Raw genomic sequence first — 24,861 nt, 5'->3', positions numbered from 1 at the left:
GTTTATCAAAGATGATGTTCTAGAAGGAACTAAAAACAGACAAGGGTTCTAAAAGTTCTTACCACTCTCTAAATGTAACTTGAACAGGAGGAAAGAAAGGGAGAGAGATTAATGGAAAGCTTTCAAGTGGCAAGCAAGCTTTCCATCTTGCCTAGTATCCAAATACAGCCACTGTACAAATTGATACTTGTTGAAAACTATATCAACATGGCCACTAGTATTAATTAGTGTGAGACTAATGATCTCCAAGTAGTGCTGCTTGACTTTTTTGTACATTTAGTCATGCAGACATTCTCATTCTAGATTTTAATTCTCTTAAATTATTAAAAATCCCAAAGAGCTTTAGTTTGTCATTTATATCTATTGATATTTACTATATTAGAAATTTTTAAAAATAGTAATCCATTTAAATGTAACAGTAATTAATATATGTTAACAAAAAACCTTACACATTGATATATGGAAAATATTGATTTACAGAAATAGCTCTTCCGAATGTTGGCACATTTTGCTAGATATTAAAAAATAATTTGTAAGGAACACTGATCTCATCCAAGAAGTCTTAAGTTTTGGGAAGCTTGGAGGAGAGGCAGATGCAGGTTTTCCAAAATACTGTCAGTTCTTTTCCTTGAAGTGACTGGCTCAGATAATCTATGAGAAAATGTCTCAAAACACCCAGGTTTGAGTAACTATAATTTGTCAGTTCTTACAAGTAAAAATGTTCTATGACAAAGCAGCTAGTTCAGCTCATGAAATTAGTCTCACAAGTCCTTTTTCTTAAGCCAACAACCATACCTTGTGTGCAGTAGTGTTTAATGTTACACAAAATGTTAAGACAAATAGTCCTGGGCCAAAAACATTAATTTTTTTTACTGTTTCATCAAGGACATTAAGTGAGGCTTAATGAATGCTACCAAGTGAAGAATACAATGGTACCCCTGCTTTGATTTGTGGGAGATGCCAGCAGTTTTCCCTACCATTGCTAGTGCAAAGTGTCAACACAGGGAAAAGAAAAGGGCTTAGTATTATGAAAGTGGTTTTCACCCTGCAGAGACCCCATGGACTGCAGAGTATACTTTGAGAACTATAAGATTAAAAGTCCCATAAAACATTAAGTATAGGTGAACTAGAAAGCAAGTATATTTACAGATTTACCAGAATTTCTGTATTTATTCATCCTAGTAGATATGCCATGCTTTATTAGTTACTTAAATCAGCCACCCAAGGCCATCCTGTTGGGAATGCACTGAATTTGGAGCCATCAGTCTGAGGCAAGCCACAGAAATTACGTGAGCCAAAATCATGCATTTAGGATTGAGTTCAACTCAGCCCTACATATTGTTGCATGTTATTGCATCACTTTTGAAGCCAGTATAAACATTGTTTAGAAACAGTTGCTATTGTGGCATCATTCAAATTTGCAACTTCTGTGCTGTCATACATCTATGTAAACTCTAAAATGGACCAAATATTAGAACTTTAAAGACTGGCTGTGGTAGTCTTAGTGTTCTGCCCATAGACTCCACCAATGACCTTAGACCTTAAAATTATGCTATAATGTTGCTTATGTTGTAGTTAACCATGGAGTGTTAGAGCCACTCGAAATGGGCCTATTACCAAAATTCTCCCTGGCATCATTAGTTTTTAGGGATATACTGAATTTAGAAATTACTATCAGGTTCCTCCAAAAAGGCTTTAAAGAATAATGGATTCTAGCAAGACAATCAGGAAGTTACGTGGCTTTGGGGAGTTGGGGTCTTCTGCTTCATATTCTGGGCAGCCAGTGTAACATAGTAATTATTAGAATTATACCAGACACATATAAAAAGCAAAAGGGGGCTGGGTGCGGTGGCCCACACCTGTAATCCTAGCACTCTGGGAGGCCATGGGGGGGATCACTTGAGGTCAGGAGTGCAAGACCAGCCTGAGCAAGAATCCCCATCTCTACTAAAAATTAGCCGAGCGAGGTGGCATGCACCTATGGTCCCAGCTGCTTGGGAGGCTGAGGCAGGAGGTTCACTTGAACCCAGAAGTTTGAGGTTGCAGTGAGCCATGATGATGCCACTGTACTCTAGCCAGGGTGACAGAGCAAGACTGTCTTTAAAAAAAAAAGCAAAATGGACAAAAGTGACCCTTAATAGTCTAGTTCTAAGAAAAGAAACATCAGAGATAACAAACTACATTTATTTCAATTACCATAAATTCTTACATGGTCCCACTCATGTCCATTTGCAAGGTACATATGGTTTCTTCACAAGTTTCAATGGCTTCATTGTTAGAGGAAAGAAGGAAAGTAGAGAAATTTTTATAAACTATGATTCAGAGACACTGCTGCTAACCTTTGGCCAGTCTGAGTCAGAGACAGTGAACACGAAACACTGCACAGGTGGGTTCTATCACTGCTATAAAACCTTGACTTTGAGACAAAAATCCAAACAGATTTTTGGATGGTACATGGCTGTACCATGATCTATCATAAAATAGGCTGTTATCCAAAAAGTGAGAGGGGAACAAATTGCAGTTTGAATCTAGTGGGAATACCCTTGAACCTGTAATCCTCCAAGGACAGCAGGGTAGTCTTGGGGAAGAGCTACCAACACGCAAAATGATCTAACTATGCATAGGAAATTGCTGTTTCTCCCCTTTTAATACAATTTTATCATGACCTGTTTCTCTCAATTTAAATATTTGTTTCAGCATCTATCACCTGAACCACCAAGATCATTTAACCAACAGTAATTTTTTTAAGCCCAAGGTGACCACTCTGTAACTGCCAAATACATGATGGAAGAACACAGGAATGGATTTTATTTTCATCTCGAGAATATTTAAACTGGGGGAAGAAATTCAGCTTTTATTGTTAGAATTTGACAGACTTCAAACACACATGATAGAGGAATTGTTAGAAGTCCACCTAGTAAAGTTTTAGGTGACCAGTGACTTTGTCTATTAGGTCTGCTGGTCCTGGCCCAATTCCTAGGACAGTTCGAGAGCCTGGTGCAATCTGAGTACGTCCAGCATCTTGGATTAAACTCACAATCAGTCCCAGCATTTTCGCGTGGGTCAGTAATTCAACCAGAGTTTCTTCATCAGGAGCTTTGACCACTACTTTGGGCTGGCCACAGTACTCCCACTGTCTGAGCACTTCAGGGTTTCTCCTTTGAACTTGCTTGTAGGCAGAGACAGCAGCATGAGAGCACTGGGCAGCCACTTTTCCTTTTCCCATCTTTAAGTCGGTTCGAACCACAAGAATCATTTTGTACTCCCCATTTTCTCCTAAGACGCTTGCTTCAGTTCCAGTCTCTGTGTCTGTCTTGCTCGTCAAGCTTTTGGAGAGCATCCCAAAGCGTACTCGCAGGCCCCAGCCCAGGCACATGCCACAAGCAACTCCAGCAGCCAAGGTGAAAGCACCAGGATGAGCCAAATATTCCATAACCAAGGATTTGAAGGGCATCTTAAGGGAAAGGAAAAAAGTTATCACCGTCTAGCTGTAGTAAGATATAGGCTTATCAGACAAACACTTTGACTATAAGCAGCAAGTAACATTTTTAGAACTATATGAGGTTATCTAGAAAAAAGGCAAAATATATTTTGGATCTTATGCATGCAGCCTATTTCCACTTCCCACCTCCCACCCCTGGGTACTAGAAAAGAGTCAAGTATCCACATGAAGCAGTTTAAGTCATTTTGAATTTTTTTTTTATTTGAGACAAGGTCTTGCTTTATCACCCAGGTGGAGTGCAGTGGCGCCATCACAGCTCACTGCAACCTCAACTTCTGGACTCAAGTGATCCTACTGCCTCATCCTTTGGAGTAGCTAGGACTACAGGCATGCGCCACTGTGCCTAGCTAATTTTTTTTTTAAATGTGTTTGCAGAGACAGGACCTTGCTATGTTGCCCAGGCTGGTCTTGAACTCCTGGCCTCAAGCGATCCTCCTGCCTTAGCCTCCCAAAATTCTGGGATTACAGATGTGAGTCACCACACCTGGCCATTTTGAATCTTAACGTGAGCAAACTCACATCAAGTTCAAAAACTCTTCTTTAGGCTTCCCTAGGTCTTGTAGAGAAAGGAAATGTTCTGTTTTACCAAGATGCCTAAAAGATCTAAAGAAACCAAAAATAACTCACCCCTTTCTTGGAATACAGTGCTAATCTGTATTTTCACAATGCAGTAGTTTTCAATGGAGAAGGTATCAAAGAAGTTACCCCTGGAAGGACCTCAGAGAAATTTCCCATTGTCGTGTTAATGGACCTGGAGTAAGTGCCTTACTGACATTTACTAGGCCTGAGCAAAGATGCTAAAAATTGCGCAAAATAAAGAGTTGTCCCATTGGGCATTAGTGCAGGTGAAGAACTTAGTATCTGAGATTATAACTCCATTTTACATACGAACACAAAATATTTTTTGCAGTTTTAACATACACAGACATTCCTCAACTTACAATGGGGTTACGACCCAATAAACCCATCATTTAATACATCTAATTTACCGAGCATCAAAGCTTAGCCTAGCCTACCTTAAACATGCCCCAAACACTTACATTAGTATACAAGTGGGCAAAATCATCTAATACAAGGCTTATTTTATAATAAAGTGTTGAATATCTCATGTAATTTATTAAATACTATAACTGAAACACAAAATGGTCACATGGGTACTCACCATTAATGTACACAGATAAAAGCACACTGGGCCTGAAGAATGTCTGAAGCATTGAAATAAAATTAATTGCTGGATGATGGGAATGCTATAGTAACACGCTCATCAATTTCTCTCTCTTCTGAGGCTCGAGAATAGCTGGTAGAAGGCACTGGGGCATCAATACTTGTTGATGGTTTAGCGGGCATAGTGTTCTTCAGGAAGATACCAAGTTCTGACTGTACGGTTTGTTTCTTCTTTTCATTATATATTTCTCTATAGCAAGCAAGAGCATCCTGTATCTGCCTGTCAACTTTTTTGAATCTCTCATAATTGACATCCATTTTTTCTAACATCCGCACACCACTGCTGATAGCAGCAAATGCCTCTGCCAGCTTCTTTACTGTGAAATTTCTTGGTGCCTTGGGTATAACTTCTTCCTCTGCCTCAACTTCTTTAATTCTTTCTTCCTTTAGTTTGATCAGCTCCTCACTGCAAAGATCTTCAGCCACAAACATCCTATGCAACTGTTCCTTAAAAGCTTTGGCACCTTCAATATCTGCAATTGTTGCCTCACCACTGACCTTCACATTATGAAAATTATGACGCCTTTTGAAGCGCTGGAACCATCCATGACTTGCTTTAAATATCTGTGTATATGTAGGGTCATTGGTATGCTCTTTTAGCATATTGAAAAGACTTCTGGCCTTAGCCTGGATCATCAGTAGGCTAAGTGGTATGTGCTTCTGTATCTGGTCTTCCATCCAAACAACAAGTAATTTTTCCATATCATCAATTGGCCCAGCTCTTTTCTTTGTGATGACAGTGGATTTAACCGATGCTGATGATCTCACTGCATCAATGATTCGCTTCTTATCCTTTAAGATGGTTGAAATCGTAGACTGCGAAAGTCCAGACTCACGTGCGATGGCCATTACTGGCTTGCCGCCTTCGTGCTGGGTAATTATCTTGAGTTTCATCTCAAGAGTAATTGCCTTCCTCTTCTTCATCTCACCAGAAGCAGGAGAAACAGATGGGCACTTCGTAGACATGATGGGATGTGAAAACACCGAACACAATATTCAAAGAAGCTGGCGACACAGTACACTGTCGAGCATCAGTTGTTTTCCCTCGTGATCACACGGCTGACTGGGAGCTCAGTGCCGCTGCCCAGCATCACGAGAGAGTACTGTGCCGCATGGCACTAGCCTGGGAAGAGATCAGAATTCAAAACTTGAAGTACAGTTTCTACTGACTGGGTATTGCATTCCCACCATCATAAAACTGAAAAATTTTAAGTTGAAGACTGTACTGAATTTTCCAAAAGTGCAGCTATCACGTAAAACAAAAGAATATTATCCTTTATTATTTTAGAAAATCCTGTTAGCCCAGAAAAGCTGTTCATGATATTTAAGTCACCAATAAAACACCTGCATCAGTCTACATTTGAGGCCATTGGATTCATAATGCTTCTACGTGGAGGTACAAGCAACCATCAGTTTCTTCTTCTAGTGGAACAGTATCCAAGCATTTATAAACATAGGGCCACTGTATTTGTAGTGCTTGTAAGTGGCACCCTTAACTGTGTAGTGTATAATCAGCATAGCATAGATAGATGACAACCCCGGAAATACTTATTTTATCATAAATTTTCTTTTTATTCTTCTTTATGTTAAAATTAGGACATTATATTAACATTTTTGAAAATATGTATGTTAGATTATGGAAATATTAAATATTTCCACCTCAGGATAGTATATAATTCATATGCCATAAAATTCACCCTTTAAAGTATAGAATTCAGTGGTTTTTAACATATCCACAAAGTTGTGTGACCATCAGACTATTTAATTCCCAAACATTTTCACTGCTCCAAAAGAAACCCCTTTATCCATTAGCTGTCACTTCTCATTTTCCTCTCCCCTGGTGAATGCTAATCTACTTTATGCCACTATGGATTTGCCTATTCTGGACATTTTATATAAATGAAACCATACACTATATGGCCTTTTGTTTCGAGCTTCTATTGTAAACCATAACATTTTCAAGGTTTATCCATGTTGTGGTGAGTATCATTACTTCATTTCTTTTTATTGATGAATAATATGCCACTGTATGAATATACCACATTTTATCCATCAGCATCCCTCTCTCTATTTGCAGTCCTTTCTGGAGCTACTTTCTTAAATGCCCAATTTCTACAGGCAAGAAAGCAGGATGACCAGGAGATTGCAGTCAGGAACATTATTTCTAGTAGAAAGATGTGGTCAACAGCACTTTGACACGCTTCGTCTATTAGTTTTAGCAAAAAAGGCGTTATTGCTTTTGGTGGGGCAGAAACTAGTTTGAGGTGGGGTCAAGAAATAGAGACAGGCCGGGTGTGGTGGCTCACGCCTGTAATCGTAGCACTCTGGGAGGCCGAGGCGTGCGGATTGTTTGAGCTCAGGAGTTCGAGACCAGCCTGAGCAAGAGCGAGACCCTGTCTCTACTAAAAATAAAAAGAAATTAATCAGACAACTAAAAATATATAGAAAAAATTAGCCGGGCATGGTGGCGCATGCCTATAGTCCCAGCTACTCAGGAGGCTGAGGCAGGAGGATTGCTTGAGCCCAGGAGTTTGAGGTTACTGTGAGCTAGGCTGATGACATGGCACTTGCCCAGGCAACAGAGTGAGACTGTCTCAAAAAAAAAAAAAAGAAAGAAAAAAGAAAAAGAAAAAGAGACAGAAAGTAGCAAAAAGAAAAAGCAATGGATATAAGGGGACATGGAGAAAAGGAAAAGTAAGAGTTTTTTTCTCTTAAGAAGAAACAATGAACACATTTAAATGTCAGTGGGCTGGAGTCAGATGAAAGATAGGTAGACGCTCAAGATGAAGTCTTTATAAAGGGATTCTGTCTTGGAAAGAAATGGGGCACCTTTCCCGGTGTGAGTTTTAGTCAGGCAGGTCTGTGGATTTGGAGGCAGGAAGTTATTCTCTGGAGGGAAGGAGGTCATACAGAAGACAAACTGAAGGAGAGAAGAGAAAGACTGAAATAAAAGGTATGACAGAAATGCAGAGGAAACTGCCTAATCACTTCCTCCAAACATATAAACTAACCTGTATCCACATTCATCCTTCACCCTCCCCTTCTATTAGAATGGATACTTAGATTTATCCAAGTTTGAATTTTGCCAGGAGTAAGCACCAAGACACAATGGTGCCCAGGAATTTAGGATGAGGACAAGAATGACTGAAATGATAGACCATGAAACCTATATTCTTAGAGAATGATTTAAGGACAGCAAAGTGATAGATGCTATTTATCTAGACACGCTATTAACAGGTGTCATGAAAGTAGGCTGGAAAGGCAGATGGCTGTGGTTAGAGAGAGGCCTTGATTTTGGAAATGGAAAATTAAAGAGACACAAAGCCCAAAACATAGCTACAGAAATGAGTATCTGAAATATCGTCAGGAGTGTGTCACTAAGTTCATCTACCTTCTCAATTCTTTCAATTTTTATGATATACTGCCTCCTTCCCCCCAAACACTGGTTGTTTACAAAGGAGGAGTACACAAAAAAGTCCCTTCTTCAATGGAGTTAACATTCTAGCAGTGGTTTTGAAGTGGCTCAATCCTAATTTTGAGTTTCTTTCATTTTATTTTAACACTTTGTTTTTATAACTCAAAATTTCAACAATACTTTGACATGTATTGTATCATTCGATCCATATAATACAGAGAAGTTAGGATTATTTCTGTATGAAAAATGAAGAAATTGAGCCCAAGAAAAGAGAAGTTAAGCTCAATAAAACAAATGTTTTCTGGCTATGTGCCAGGCAGGCACATTGTTAGGCTGAGAATATAGTGATGAACAATACAGGCCACTGTCTGTTGTTCACTGTACGAGTGGAGAAGACAAATAATTACAAGGGTTGTAAATGTTATGAAAAGGGGTCAGGGGAGTACATAAAAGGCTTTAGCTCTGTTTAGAAGCTCAGAAAAGGCCTCCTTGAGGAAATGATATTGAAACTTCAACAAAGGATGAGTAAGAAACGAGAAGGAAAGATCATTCCAGGCAGAAAGAACACCAAGTGGGAAGGTCAGCACAGAGAAATATGGTTATGTCAAATGACCTGAAAGTAGTCCAGATAGCTGAAGGATGTAGAGGAAAAGTGGCAGAGGACAGAGACAGAAAGAAGGGCAGATACCAGATCAAAGAAGGCTTTATAAACCATGTTAAATAATTTGGAATTTACCTTAAGGACAACGGGAAGCTGTTGAAGCAAAATGACTTGTTTTCTAAAAGATCACCTGGGGCTTCAATGTAAAGAATGAATTAGAAGTTGGCAAGAATAGATATAGGGAGATCAAAGTAGGAGGCTGCTATAATGTAATAATAGTAATAGTTAACATTTACTAAGTGTTTTGCTATATATTAGGCATCGGCTAAACACTCTATATGAATTGTCTCCCATAATGCTCCCAACAGCACATTAAGGTAAATACAGACGGACTTACTACAGTTCAACTTACGATTTTTTTTCAACTTTACGATAGGGTGAAAGCGATATGCATTCAGTAGTAGAATCCTTACTTCAAGTACCCACACAACCATTCTGTTTTTCACTTTCAGCATAGTATTCAATAAATTACACGAGATATTCAACATTTTATTATAAAATAGGCCTTGTGCTAGATGATTTTGCCCAACTGTAGGCTAATGTAAGTGTTCTAAGCATGTTTAAGGCAGGCTAGACTAAATAAGCCATGATGTTAGGTAGGTGTATTAAATGCATTTTTGACTTACAGTATTTTCAACTTACAATATTTTCAACTTACGATGGGCTTATCAGGACATAACCCCACCCTAAGTTGAGGAACATCTGTATATAATTATTATCCCCATTTTTCAGATGTGGAAATTAAGGAAGAGAAACTATAGTTTGCCCAAATTCACACAACTCGTAAGTATTAGTAGTCTTAAACCAGAGCCCACGTTCTTTTTTTTTTTAACCAGAGCCCACATTCTTTTTTTTTTTTTTTTTTGAGACAGAGTCTCACTGTGTTGCCCGGGCTACAGTGCCGTGGCATCAGCCTAGCTCACAGCAACCTCAAACTCCTGGGCTCAAGCGATCCTCCTGCCTCAGCCTCCCAAGTAGCTGGGACTACAGACATGCGCCACCATGCCCCCGCTAATTTTTTCTATATATATATTTTTTATTAGTTGCCCAGATAATTTCTTTCTATTTTTTTAGTAGAGACCGGGTCTTGCTCTTGCTCAGGCTGGTCTTGAACTCCTGACCTTGAGCGATCCACCCGCCTCGGCCTCCCAGAGTGCTAGGATTACAGGCATGAGCCACCACGCCCAGCCAGAGCCCACGTTCTTAACATTACTCTATTACACCTCTCCCGGTAGACTAGATGAGATGATGGTCACTTAGACATGAGTAACGGAAATGGGAAAGAAAAGAAGTGGCCAAGGCACATCTGTCTGATTTGGTGACTGATTGGAAGTTCGGTGATAAAAGAAAGGGAGAAGTTAAGAATGACACCTGTATTTGAACAAATGGAGAACAGAAGTACTATTTCCTTATAAAGTTAATTCTGGTGAAATAACAGGTTTGAAAGGAAAAGATACTGAATTCAGTTTTGGTGTGACTGAACGACATCTTGGTTAGAGATAGCTAGGGAACAAAAAAAAGATATATCTGTTTAAAGGTCAGAAAGGCCTGGGCTGGAAATACATATTTGAGACCCCAACATATAAAGGAGGTTATTGAAGTGAAATAAGTGCATGAGGCCACTTGGAAAAATATGTAGAATGAAGAAAGGACTAAAACATAATCCTGAGTAAAAGAACATTCGAGATCAAAAGAGAGTGACTTGGAGTGGCCAGAAGAAGAGGGGTCACATACGGTAAGTTTTAGCGCACCTAGTTTCAGTCCGCTACCACTAGAGTGCCTAAACAACAGTGACGGGGCTGCACTGACATAATACTTTATGGTTCTAGATGTCTTTTCAGGAAAAAAAAATTAAATTCTTAATAGAAAGTTTTACAAACCCACATTATCTCATGTGTCTATCATTCAGTTGCTACATGATGTTTGCATATTAGCAGGACTTCTTTTTGATAACCTAACAGACTCCAAACTGAAAAAATATTCAATTATTTCTTAAAAGATATAGTAATATCTATGTCATCAATTAGAAGCATTCTCTGCATCAATTTCTAGGTTGCAAAGTAACCAAATATCCCATTTACCAGATCCAGGTACTATATGGAGAAGGGAACTGCTCTATATAGAGGAGCTATTATGTGTCGGATAACATACTAAATCCTTTACATCCATTATCTCATTTATTGTTTGCTATGAACTTAGAGGAAGATGATACCTTCATTTTCAAGATGAGAAAAATGTGGACCAAACAGAAAAGCTGCTTATCCACAATAACTAATAAGAGGAAGAACTATAAAATATATCTATCTAAAGGTCATGATAAAAAGCTTATCTAATATACCAGTAAGATCAAAAACAGAGAACAATGAAAGTTGCAGAAATTACTGTTTTTTGGTTATGTCCCATATCTCAATGGGGTCTCTTATTAAAACTAATAACTGTTAGTTATTAAAACTAACACTTATTATCTTTGTTTTTAGTATGTTCTAATCTCATATTAACCTGATCAAATTATCATCTAACTCCTCTACAAGAGTGTGTCAGTCTGTCCTTTCTTCTGTACCTACTGTAAGCACATCAATAAGCCCAGAGCTTGAGACTAAGGTAAAAATAACTATTCTTAGTCTCACAGATAATCCTGGGCAATGACAGGACAATAAAACAAATATGTCCTATAAAACTCTCCTCTTGGTGCCTTCTAATTCTCCTGCCTGACTAAACCAGTTTCATAGGTCCTCTTGATCCCACTGCTTCCTGAACCACACTCCACCCATTAAACCTGCTTCACTGGCTACTGTCCCTCTGCATTTTCCATCCTAAAGAAACCTTTCCCTGGCCATGCTCATTGGCTCATACCTGTAATCCTGGCACTTTGAGAGGCTGAGGCGAGAGGACTGCTGGAGCCTACCAGTTCAAGACCAGCCTGAGCAACATAGTAAGACCCTGCCTCTACAAAAAATAGAAAAATTAGCCAAGTGTGGTGGTGTGCACCTGTAGCCCCAGCTATTCAGGAGGCTGAAGCAAGAGAATCACTTTGAGGTTGCAGTGAGCTATGATGATGCCACTGCACTCTAACCCAGGCAATAGAGCCAGACCCTGTCTCAAACAAAAACAAAAACAAAACAAACCTTTCCTAAATCATCTTTGATGCTTAAGCCACTGTCTCATTTTTCCTCTTCCCTTTACCTGCAAACTTTTTCAATTACTTATCTCTATTTCTCCTTATTGAATACCCATAGCATTTCAAGCTGTTCAGCTCTACACAGAAAGAAAAGGTTTCTAAGAATATAATCGAAAGATTTTTATTTGGCTGCCTCTCTTTCTCACTCCAGTGAAATTGCTAAGGAACCAGACGCTTCCTAATTGCCAAATGTAGTTGCCTTTTTTTAGGCCTCATCTTGAGTTTTCTGTACCACTCACTGATCACTTTTAAACCTTTAAATTTTCCTTTCTGGAATTGTTTCACCCAACTTTCACCTGATTCTCATCTCTCTGACAGCTTTTCAACAATCTCCTCTAGTGCTACATCTTCTACTTGCTCCTGATATACGGATTACCTAACTGTATAAATTTGGCCCTCTTTTCAGTGTATCTCTACACTGCCCAATGTAGTAGCAATTAGTCACATGTGGTTATGTACACTTAGATTAATTAAAACTAAACATTTAGAATTCTATGAAGTATTCTAAACTGTGTCCTCAACTGAACTCAGTATCTTCCCTCCCCTCTCAAACTTTCTGTATTCTTGATTTCTAAGTAAACTTGGACTTTTCTCCCTCCTATGTTCTACCACATCCAGTCACTAAATCCTGTTAAAGGCATGTGTTTTTAACCTACCTCTCTATCTCTACTACCAGTGCCAAAAGTCCTGCCAAAGTCTCCAAAATAAGCTTCTGTCTCTAACCTTCCCACATTTGCTTCACTCTTTCCCCAGTTCATCCTAGTTCACGTTAACATTCTAATTATACTTCTAAAACACATGCAAATTCTCTGCTCAAAAATTAGGGGCTAAACGCCTAGAGAATAAAACATATCTCTTAGCATGAATTCAAAGCACTACTCAATTTGGTTACAGCTTACTTTATCCTTCCAACTTCCTCTCCTCATTCATACTGTCCTATCCAGCCACCCCAAATTACCAGGTCCTTTCAAGCAGCAATCTCTCCGCTAAATTAGTTCCTATTCTTCTCAATTTTTTTGAAAAAAAATCCTATTCACCTGTAAAGGCCCAGTTCAAATGGCACTGTTTGTGAAGTCTTTACCATCCCCCGGATTTAATTATTTCCTCTTCAGAGCTTTTGGAGCACTGAGACATAACGACTGTACATTTCCAGCGTCTAGTACCATGCCTAGGGTATAATGTTAAAGGATTAAAAAACTCTCTAGACAATATCTTTGTGTGGGAGGGAACAAATCTTTCGATTATATTCTTAGAAACCCACGTAGAGCTCAACAGCTTGAAATGCTGGGAGTATTCAATGGGTATTCAATAAACAGCAGAGTTTGAGGCCTGTTCCATATTTTCTCAATTCCAGAGAGAGCGCATCACTGAACGGAGGTTTTGCTGGGAACTAGAGCTGCTGGGAGCAGCTTGCTCCCAGAACAAGAACAGAGGCCTCCAGCGGCCACTCGGCGGAAGACAATAAAATGAAGGAGAGTGGGTCATGGAATGAGGTGGGAAGAGACGTTCCAACTGGAGCGAAAATGGAGAATGATCGCCCTCTCTCCTTCGCTGTGTAAAGAGCCAAACCTACCTAAAATACCTCTTCTCCTTCTCAGTCGGGCCTTCCCGTTCTTCACTTCTGGGCAGCCAACACGCGTCCCACGGGCGAGCTACCTCTTCCGGGGTGCCTAGACAAGTTCCGGATCAAGAACCACGAAGCAACCAGTCATTCTTCTTCTTGCCACACCCACAAGGCCGGCATCAAGAGCCGAACTGAAATTCCGCAAGGATCAACCGAGGCTGCCCAAAGGCGGGGGGAACGTTTCTCTTTTGGAGGCGGTCTCCGGGGGTGGGGAGACTGGGCCGGAAGTGACGTAAACGAGTTCCGGTTGGCCGGAGTCCAGCGGCGGGTGTGAGAGTCGGTCAGGAGCCGCTTCCAGGATCCTGAGATCTGGAGACGCTGGGGTCGGAGCGGGTAGGTAAACTAACGCGGGGAATTGGGGATGGAAGCCTGCGACTATCCACAGAGCTTGGCTTCTCCCGGAGCTTTCCCACTTAGACGGTGCAGATCTGGGGCACCGTAATTTCGACTTCCAGCAGTGTTTTAGGGCGCTGCTGATGCTGAATGTCTCAGCCTGGCGGTAGCCAGGTTATTTGGGGCACCTCATGGTTGGTCACCCGGACATTGAACCCAGACACCTGACTCCCGACCATTCGTTCTTCTCTCCGCGGACTTAGAAGCTGTACCTTTTCGTCCTGGTGTGTCCAGGATCTCACAGTATATGGAGAAGGTCTTCCTTGCTGACGACCGAGCTGTTCTCAGGATCTGTCAGTTTGGTTCTTGCTCTCCCCAACGTTTAGCGCGTGATGCTAAATGTATCCGCTCCTAAACGAAATTCAGACGTGCTAGTGCCATCTAAAGCGCTGATGGTGGTACAGGGTCGTCAAGAGAATGGGCCTTCGCTCCGTAGAGCCCTTGCAGAGGACCTTGTCAGATATCCCATTACTTTCATGAAAAATAGAGTTCTCCGCCTTTTCAAACCCCTGACCTCTGACTCCTGTATTTCGTTACAGTGGAGGTATTTGCAGTAAAACAGAAAGGTCGACTTAATCTCTAAAATTCCCAGAAGCCATATGTGGTCCTGTGTCACACTGCTAGATTATTTATGACCTTTAGTAGATTTTACACAATCATCATTTTATTGCCTGCAACTCCATGCAAAAATTTAATAATGTATAGATTGGCACTGTTTGCTTATCTTGGCAGCATTCCTCCTTATCCTAACTTTAATGTCTTTCAGTTCTCCTTTGGGGCTTGTCGGAGATTTTGTAGACAGATTTGCGTTGATCATTTGCAGAAGCTTGTACACGTATTCCTATTGTTGTAATGATAGAGAATTTAATATTCTGATTTCTGCTACCTATTATTTGTATTGTCATTAGTTCTGATTTTAATTGTTGTGTATTCTTAGCATAGATGATGAAAGGAAGAAACTATTATTTACTAGGCAGCATTTTATGCATTCTAGGTTATGTTTTTATTGACTTGTGGAAGAGGGGTGATGGTACCCAGACAAATGTGATTGATTTGTTTAGGTATGAAGTAACTCTCAAGTAGAAATCTTTCATATTATACTTCTTTGCCTACATTATTTTAAAGCACTGAAGCATTTTTTTTCCTTTGAGGAATATATCTTACTTGAATACAATTGATTAATACAGTTTAATTTCTGTGACTCATGAAGAAAACACACATATTCCAGAAACAACTAGGTTTCTGGAATATTTCAGTAAATGGTTTGATGCCTTTTAGCAGTTTACCTATATAGCTGATTTAATCAGTTTGTTATTTAATTTACACATTCTTATTTTTGAGTTAGAAAATTTTTTCATGCTTATCTTTGAAATGAGGTGACAAGATTTTTGAGATGTGGTATGATGATAATTAGCTGTATTATTAATTTAACATTTGGTAAATTTGCTTATTGATTGCATAACCGCCAAATCTGCTCTTATATTCTTTTTGTTTGATTTTAGTTATCCAGGCACTGATTATCCAGTTTTTCTTACTTTTCCAACTTCTTCTTGCCTTTGGCCTGAATCACCACTTTTTAAGGTTTTGAAGATCATTAAACTTGAAATCAGAAGACCTGGATTGAAGTCTGGGCTCCACTATTTATTGAGTAATGGTTGACAGGTTACTTAACATTCTGAGCTAGTCTGGATTGTGTTGATAAAAGTACTGCTCACTTTATTTCGTAGGATTGTCTCAAGGATTAAGTGAGATAGTAAATGTGAAATCATTATATAAATGACAACATGGTATCATTTTACTGGTGAGAGCTGGGAATACGTCAGTGCAGAATATTGTTATTTCACATGATTTTCTGAAAATATCATCACATACTTTTCTGAGGTGATCTTTGACCTACTTGGGAAGACAGTAAAGCTAGCCAAGAATAGTTTGATACTGTGATCCATTGAATTAGTCACCTTGGTTAATAGGTAGCTGGAAAATGAGTATAGTTTTACATTTGGGAGTTTGAATCTGATCATTCTTGGTCATCATGTATTGTCACTTGAAAATGTCCAAGTGCAGAAAAAAAGCTGAAGTTTTTGGTACTTATATGTAGTTAACTAAAGGTTAGACATAGCCCTACCTTACTTACATACTTATATTAAGTAAGAAACCTTACTGTTTCACTGGGATCAATATTAAGAATTAGAAGGAACCTCTGTGAATACGTAGTTAGAGATTCTTCTCATTTAATAGAGGAGAAAATTGGGGCCCAGAAACGATCAGTAATTGGCTTGCCTGAAGTCATCTGGCTTAAACAGTGCCAGAACCTGAACTGTAACTAAGGTCCCTAGTGTACTTTCTGTTCTGCTAAGGTTGTCCCCAGGCGTCTTGATATGGTTTGGTAATATTTCCTGGTTTGCATGAAAATGTTTTCTCTTATGTGTTTAATGGAATCTATCTATCCACACACACATAAATACACATATACATAAACATTTTTTACAAACTTTTCCTTCCTTTTTTAGCTGTTTTATAAATTGTAGAATGACAAAAACTGTGCTTGGAAAGATTTGCAGTGGAATGCATTAAGGAAAGAAAACTAGTTATATTCTTTAGAATAGTTATTCTGAGTTCATGCTTCATTACTATCAGGTATTGAGGTGTCTCCTTTCTGGCAATTGGAAGTGACAGAGGATCCTTGTAACACATGTCTCTACTGAGTAAATGTTGCAAAAGAGTAGGAGGGAGCTGTATTAATTTCTTTGCTCCTGCTAAAAATACTTCCCCAAGCTGTTTGTAATTTTAATATTCTGTTATGTTAATTATCTATTATATAAAGAGTCATTTCTCTAGTTATTTCATTCTGGATGGATAGCCACTGTAGAAGAGTTAATTCTTTGTCTAGTTGGGTACTCCTTTTGGTTCCACTGATTTCGTAAAACCTGTTAAATCTCTCTCCTTTCTTGGAGATGATAGTTCTAGGTGCTACTCTAATTCCTGTTTTGCCCAAGTGCGCTCTGTGTGTTTCTCCCTTTTTGGTGTGGAAATGAACTCTAGATTAGAGAATCCTGACAAATTAGATGAATTGAAGGGAAAATTTGGTTGCGATTTTGTTAGTTGTTAATCTCCTTTCACAAAGCCTTGCAAATATTTTTGGGAGCAAACTTTTAAAGAGCATATTGCCTCAAGAAATTCCTTATTTTGTCTGGGAAAACAACTTTGAAAGTGTTTGCTGAACTGAAGTTGTGTATTATGTAAACCCTTATATAAAGCTCATTTTAAAATATTATGCTCCTTCATTTGCAGTATCAAGGCAATTTGAACTAGAGACACTTTTTTGTGTCACACCAAAGGTGCTACTTAAAGTTTAAGGCATAGTTAAATTAAGCAAGGGCAATCCATTGAGTAATCCTTTCTCAGATAGGCTACTTATAATTGCTAAAGTGTTTGTTAGTATTCCTTATCTTTTCAGGAGTTCATTGTGATGTTTTCTCTTGTTCTCGGGGTCCTTTAATGATAGCTTTGGTCTTTATAGGTTATCTGGAAGGACTAGGCAGGTAGTGTTAAGAGCCAAGGCTATAAAGCTAGACTGCCTTGGTTCAAATTCAGCTCTATTACTGTGCAACCCTTTTACTAGCTACTTAACCTCTGGCTATCTCTGTTTCCTCCTAGACAATGAAATCAGTACCTTTATTTTTAGGGTTAAATGAATAGATGTAAGTAAAGCATTTAGGACAGTGCCTAGCATATTGTTAACCATGATTACGATCATTGTCATCATGTGGCCCCCTGAGCTGTTGCTAAGAACTTTTTCCTAACCCTCTTTTGAAAGAATGCCTTTATGTAGCTGCTTACTTAATTATTATTTGCTCATTATTAATGAAGTTTCAGTAAATATCTCAGAGTATACATTTCATTTAGTGAATATTTTACAACATATGTGGGATTCTTAATGAAATGAGGCATTCTTACAGGCCATGCTGTTAACCTTTTTGTATTATTAACAGATTACTTTATCTGTATAAGCCATAACACAGAATTTGGGAATTGAAACCAAGTGTTCTTTTTGATATTTAATGACGTCTTCTAGCACTTACTTTTTTTGCATGGAAAGATCACTTTCCAATGACATTGCCTTATCTGTTCATTCATCCAGTCAATGAACAAACATCTTGTGTCCTAGGCCTTATACCAGGTTCTGGGGAAAACTGGCAAACAAGACTTGTTATGAAGGAAGCAAACAAGGGTCTGAGAGAGAGTTAACAGTGTGGATATATGCCTCTTTGAGGCTGGAGCACAGTAGACTTGGAATACAGCAACATGAGATGATGTAGGAAAGATACTCTGCTATTATGATATATATGTGTGTATATATATATATATTTTTTTTTCATCCTCAGTTCCTGGCTCATAACTCCCATCAGAATGCTGGTGCTCTTTAGGCCTCAGGAGCAGGTTTCAGAAAATAGAATCTCTCTCTCTGACCTTTTCCTGTCCTTTCACCTGCCCAAGGCAGGACTGTAATCTGTGGCTCAAAAGACACTCATTGCAGAGAGTCCTGCCCCATACGAGGAAGGACTGCTGTACAGAGAGGCCAAGAAAATCTGGACAGACGGGCCTTGCTAGGTTTAGATTATACCCTTTTTGTCCAATCATATTTTGACATGGTTGTCCATGCTTCAATCATGGACAACCAGTGAAGTCTCCATAAAAGGCCCAAAGGACAGGGTTTGTGGACCTTCCATAGAGCTGAACACATGGAATTTCCTGGAGGGTGACACTCCCAGGGAGGGTGTGGAAGCTCTGTGCCCCTTTCTTACATGTTTTGCCCCATGCATCTTTTCATCTGTATCCTTTGTAATAACCTTTGTAATAATTCAATAAATGTATTTCCCTGAGTTCTGTGAGCCACTCTAGCAAAATAATCAAACCCAAAGAGAGGGTCATGGGAACCCCAACTTAAAGCTGGTCGGTTAGAAGTTCTGGAGGCCCAGACTTGCGACTAGTATCTGAAGGGCAGGGGGTAGTCTTGGGGACTGAGCCCTCAACCTGTGGGATCTGACTCTATCTCTGGGTAGGTAGTGTTGGAATTGAATTGGAGGACAATTCAGCTGGCGTCCACTGCATTGCTTATTGCTTGCTTGCTGGTAGACAGAAATCCCCACATACTTTGGGGTCACAGAATTCTGTATTGATTGTTGTGTGAGAGCAGAGAAAAACATGATTTGGGTTTTTCCTCACATAGGTTCCCAGGGTTCAGGTCGTGTTGAGCATTGCAAGCCATGGGAATGAATCTTGAATTGATTTTGAGTGTAATAGGAAACCATTCTACAATTTTTTTTTTTTTTTTTTTTTTTTTGAAACAGAGTCTCACTCTGTTGCCCAGGCTAGAGTGCCGTGGCGTCAGCCTAGCTCACGGCAAACTCCTGGGCTCAAGCAAACCGCCTGCCTCAGCCTCCCAAGTAACTGGGACTACAGGCATGTGCCACCATGCCCGGCTAATTTTTTCTATATATTTTTAGTTGTCCATCTAATTTCTTTCTATTTTTTTAGTAGAGACAGGGTCTCGCTCTTGCTCAGGCTGGTCTCGAACTCCTGAGCTCAAATGATCCGCCCACCTTGGCCTACCAGAGTGCTAGGATTACGGGCGTGAGCCACCATGCCCAGCCTCATTCTACAATTTTAAGTAAAGGAGTAATATGATTTATAAGAAGTTGACTGTTGCACGTGTGTGAAGGGTGAATTGAAGTGGACAAGAATAGAAATGGAGAGAGAAGTTTAGAGTCTACTGCAGTAGTCAAAGTGGGAGATGAGGATGGACCAGAGGGGTGGCAAAGAAGATGGATAGCAGTGTGTGGATACTAAATATACTTGGAGTAGGACTTGGTCCGGGATTAGATGAGTGGTAAGAAAAAGAGAAGAGAAGAGTCAGGGATGACTAAACTTCTGGATTTAGTGACTGGGTGGGTGGTTGTGCCAGGTACTGGGAGACGAAGGGTTTAGAGAGGACAGAATAAAAGTTCAGTAAAGGTAAAGTGGTTGATCTTGCTAACCACTTCTCTCTTTGTTGAGTCTAGGTCATTCTGGAAATTTTCAAGTCTGCAGGTGCCAAAAGGTCTTTAGTCAAGAATATCCAAAGATCTCTTGCCTCTCATAAGCTTTCAAGATTACAGCACTGGCTTCTATGGGGCAGAAGAGTTTTCTTCAGTCTTTATTAAATAATAATAGAGATGCCTGGGGTCTTATAGGGTTCTATTTTCTGTCATAATTTAACTGATAAAGCTTTGTTAAAAAATAATATGCAAGTCAGATGTAAATATATTTATTTTTATTTTAATAATTCTTTATATTCCAAGATAGTTTAGCATCTTTGAATATTATATATTAAACTTTTTAGATTTTTATTTCCAAAAATCACATTTTAATAAAATTGAAATCAATTTTATATATTTGCAAAACCCTAATTTTTAAAAATTTAAATATTTGAATTTATCAGCAACCTTAATAACTATTGCTAAGTAAAACATGCCAGGCAAACTCTTGCCTCAAAGTCTTCATGCTTCTTTTTTTTCTCTGAAGTTGCTTTTCTCCATGTTTTTTCATGTTTGTTTTCTAATGTCAGATTCTCAGAGAAAGCTTCTCTATCAACTCTCTTAAAAATTGTGCACAAACACATGTATATGCAACATACCAATTTTATTTTACACAGCAGCACTTACCACTGTCTGATAACATCTGTTTGGATTTTTGTTCACTACTGTATCTCTAGCCAACTATGTCTGACACAGAGTATGTATTAAGTAAATAGTTGTTAAATGAGTAAATGAAAAATTCATTTTCACTGCTGTGTAATATTTCATCATGTAAGTGAACCCACAATTTATCTATTCTCCTGACAGTGAACATTTGAGTTGTTTATAGCTTTTGCTGTTACATCCTGGGCCCTTCCCTTCAAACCTTTCTGCTCTAAAGGCCCTCATACTCTGGGCCTGTGATGGGAGGGGGCACATTGAAGAGGTCTGAAATGCCTTTGAGTCATTGTCCCATTGATGAATAGCACCTGGCTTCCTTCTATCCATACTAATCATTTTATCAAAAGGTCACTTGACCACACCCCTAGTTTTCTCTCCTAAAGGTACTTTTCTATTCTTTACTTTGCCAGTCTGAGAATTTTCTAAATCTTCACATTCTGGTTCCCTTTTGATTACAAACTCCATCCATAAACTGTTTCTGTCTTCTCAAATTTTAGTCTGAGCAGTTAAGAGAATTCATGCAAATGCTGAATGCTTTGCTGCTTGGAGATTTCTTCGCCAAATTTTCTAGTTCATCACTTCTAAGTTTTGCCTTCCATGTAGTCCTAGGTCATGAATATAATTCACCCAAGTTCTTACCACTTTATAACAAGGGCAACCTTCCCTCCAGTTTCCAATACCTTGTTTCTCATTTCCATCTGAGATCTCATCAAAATGGCCTTTACTTTCCATAATTCTACCAACATTCTGTTCATTACCATTTAAGTAATCGCTAAGAAGACTGAGGCCTTCCCTACAGCCCTTTCTTCTGAGCTCTCACCTGAATTGCCTTTAATGCTCCATTCACAACAGTGTAGCCTTTTTCCAGCATTCACTTCGAAACTGTTTTAGCTTTTACCCATTACCCAGTTTCAAAGCTGCTTCCACATTTTTAGGTACTTGTCATAGCAACACCCAACTCCTGGTACCAATTTCTTTTAGTCTGTTTTATGCTCCTATAAGAGAATACCACAGACTAGGTAATTTATAAAGAGCAGAAATTTATTTCTCACAGTTCTGGATGCAGGGAAGTCCCAGATCAAGGTGCTGGCATCTGCTGAGGATTGTTCTGTTTCCAAGATGGCACTTTGAATGCTGTGTCCTCCAGAGAGGAGAAATGGAGAAATCCTATATCCTCACAGGGCAGATTGTGGAAGGGCAAAAAGCATGAACTCCCTCAGCCAAGCCCCTTTACAAGGGTACCTAATCTCATTCACAAGGGAGGAGCTTTTTTGGGCTAATCACCCACTTTTTTTTTTTTTTTTTTTTTGACAAGGTCTTGCTCTGTTACCCAGACTGGAGTGTGGTGGTGTGATCACAGCTCACTGCAACCTCCAACTCCTGGCTCAGGTGATCCTCCAAGCTCAGCCTCCTGAGTAGCTAGGACTACAGGTGAGTAGCTAGGACTACAGGCACACCATGCCCTGCTAATTTCTTTTTTTTTTTTTAGAAACAAGGTCTTGCTATGTTGCCCAGGCTGGTCTTGAACTTCTGGGCTCAAGCCATCCTCTTGCCTGGGCTTCCCAAAGTTCTGGGATTACAGGCATTAACCACCATACCTAGCCTCCACTTAATGCTATCACATTGGCAACACCTGAATTTTGGAGAGGACACATTCAAACCGTAGTAGTTCTATACCTGGGAATAGAATTGCTGGTATAGTGTGTGCCAGTATTCAACTTTACAAGTCGTTTCCTGAACTTCGCTATTGTCATACTTCCTACTTTTTTGCCAAAGGAATTCATGTAAAAATGATGTGGTGGATTGTAAAATTGAGTGGTGGGTTGCAGAATTGCAGAATGGCCAATTAATTCTTCCTGTCATTGTATGCATATCCCTTTGCAATATGATTTTACTTCTAGAGTTTATTTCTCCACCCCTTGATTCTGTACTTGGATATGTGACTTTGGCCAGTGGGACATAGGCAAGTATGACACAAACACAAGCTTGAAAAGCACTTACGTGGTGGGGCTTGTCCTCTGTCATTGTTCTTTGGAGCCCTGAGCCCACCATGTGAAAAAGGCACAGCATATCTACTGGAGGTTGGAAGACCATGCAGAGCAATCCCAGAGAAGTGAGGCCTGCCTGCCTAGTTCAAGAGCCAGGCTAACCCAGACCAGGACTGCCTAACCTAACCCCCAGAATCATGAGAAATATTAAATTATTTTTTAAGTCACTAAGCTTTGAGGCTAAGTTGTTACACAGCAAAAGCTAATTGATACAAATGGTATCTCACTGTGATCTTGATTTTTATTTTTTGAGTATCAGTGATGGCAAGTAGGTATCTTAATTATTGGCCACACATATTTTCTCTGCTGTGAAATTCCTCTTTGTGTCATTTGCCTGTTTTAGTTTTGTAGGGTTGTCTTTTTCTTAAAATTATTGATATTTAATGTAATCTGCCTACTAGTCCATTATCAGTTATATGTTTCTCTGTTTTTTCTTTTCATATTCTTAAGATACTCATGATGAATTTAAATTTTCATTTTAGTTGTTTTCCAATTTATCAGTCTTTTCATTTATGGGTAGCTCTTTTGTGTGTCTTAAGAAATCCTTCTCAGGCTGGGCCAGTGGCTCACACCTATAATCCTAGGACTCTGGGAGGCTGAGGTGAGAAGGATTGCTTGAGCTCAGGAGTTCAAGACCAGCCTGAGCAAGAGCGAGACCCCATCTCTGTAAAAAAAAAAAAAAGAAAGAAAGAAAGAAAAGAAAAGAAAAAAAAGAAATCCTTCTCTATCCCAAGGCAGAAAAGTATTTATGTTTCTTTCTAAAAGTTTTGCTTTTTGACTTTTAAATTTTTAATCCATTTGGAATTGAATTTTGTGTGTGACTCAAAGTAAGGAATCCGAATTTTTTTCTTACTTTGATAACCAATTTTTCAATTCATTTTATCAAATACTCTCTCCTTTCCCTGGTGATCTATCTTGCCATCTCTGTCCTATAGAATTCCAAATACAAAAGAATTTTATCTTGGTCAGTTTGTTCATCTCTACATTAATACAACCCTGTCTTCATTATTTATGTGGGTATAAGTACTTTGTCACATATATGTATTACAAGTATTTTCTCTCATTCTGTGGCTTACCTTTTTGTTTTGTTAACAGTGTGTTTCACAAAGGAAACGTTGTGGGTTTTGTTTTTTTTGTTTTTTTTGTTTTGTTTTTTTGAGACAGAGTCTCACTCAGTTGCCTGGGCTAGAGTACAGTGGCATCATGATAGCTCACTGCAATGTCAAACTCCTGGGCCCAGGTGATCCTCCCGCTTCAGCCTCCTGAGTAGCTGCGACTGCAGACATGAACCATCATACCTGGCTAATTTTTCTAGTTTTTGTAGAGATGGGGTCTCGCTCAGGCTGGTCTTGAACCCCTGACCTCAGATGATCCTCCCGCCTCAGCCTCCTGGAGTGCTAGGATTACAGGCGTGAGCTACTGTGCCCAGCCATAATTACCGTTTTAATAGATGGAGAACATGTAGCAGGTCAATATTTTTCCAAGTAGTGAATAATAAAAAAGTTCTGTTTCACAGATCATAAATTTTAGAATTGACTGGATGAAATTCTTCATTTTGATATAAATAATATGAAGCATAGACTTCAGTCATGTGAAAATATTCTGTGATTTAACTTATTTTCCTATTAAAGGCTACTTTATATTACCCAGGTATTTAGGAGCAGTAGAAAAGTCCATTGAGCAATCCAAGTTTAAAATTTTGTCAGAGAAATACATAAACAGTAATAACCCACAAAGAAATGAGCAAAAGAGGCAAAGGTGAAGTCATCTGAGTTTGATATATAGTCAGTTTAAGTAGTGAGAATCAATAGGGATGAATGTTATGTGAATTCTAATAATGGGGAACATTTGAAAATGCTAGGACAAGCTAAACCTTTGGGGCTATTTTTTGCTGTCTTTTCTTTTTTTGGGACTCTGGAATTCCTTGGTGACCAGTTGAAAATACTATCACTGGACTGTTTTGTATGGTAGAGGAACTAATGAATTTGGAGTTGGAAAAGTGAGATTGAACTCTTGCTTTGACATTTATATGCTGCCGAATTGCTATTTGGGGCCTTTTGAGTACTCAGTTTCCCATTT

At 39.1% G+C, this 24,861-nt stretch overlaps 2 protein-coding genes across 3 annotated transcripts in view; one reads left to right on the top strand and one right to left on the bottom strand.

Annotated features, from left to right (window-relative positions):
- Positions 1-2,789: 2,789 nt before the first annotated feature.
- Positions 2,790-13,785, bottom strand: PTRH2 (peptidyl-tRNA hydrolase 2). 2 transcript variants are annotated; one of them, XM_012648424.1, is made up of 2 exons: positions 13,554-13,785; positions 2,790-3,454 (listed from the first exon to the last, which is right to left on the bottom strand). In XM_012648424.1, exon 2 carries the CDS (start codon positions 3,452-3,454, stop codon positions 2,915-2,917), a length of 540 nt encoding a protein of 179 aa, XP_012503878.1. In that variant the 5' UTR covers positions 13,554-13,785; the 3' UTR covers positions 2,790-2,914. The 2 variants fall into 2 exon arrangements, with proteins under 2 accessions (XP_012503878.1, XP_012503879.1); XM_012648425.1 differs by lacking the exon at positions 13,554-13,785 and adding an exon at positions 4,665-5,972.
- Positions 13,786-13,810: 25 nt separating this feature from the next.
- The window catches only part of VMP1 (vacuole membrane protein 1), a 126,782-nt gene continuing 115,731 nt past the window's right edge, over positions 13,811-24,861 (top strand). The window contains exon 1 of the mRNA XM_012648426.1: positions 13,811-13,937. The gene's annotated coding sequence lies outside the window, so the exon portion shown is untranslated. The remainder of the gene's footprint in view (positions 13,938-24,861) is intronic.

This window comes from Propithecus coquereli, unplaced genomic scaffold, assembly GCF_000956105.1.
Source record: "Propithecus coquereli isolate 6110/MARCELLA unplaced genomic scaffold, Pcoq_1.0 Scaffold285, whole genome shotgun sequence".
NCBI classification, from domain to species: domain Eukaryota; kingdom Metazoa; phylum Chordata; class Mammalia; order Primates; family Indriidae; genus Propithecus; species Propithecus coquereli.
The sequence above is the reverse complement of the archived record's forward strand: the minus strand, read 5'-3'. Positions and strand labels throughout refer to the sequence as shown.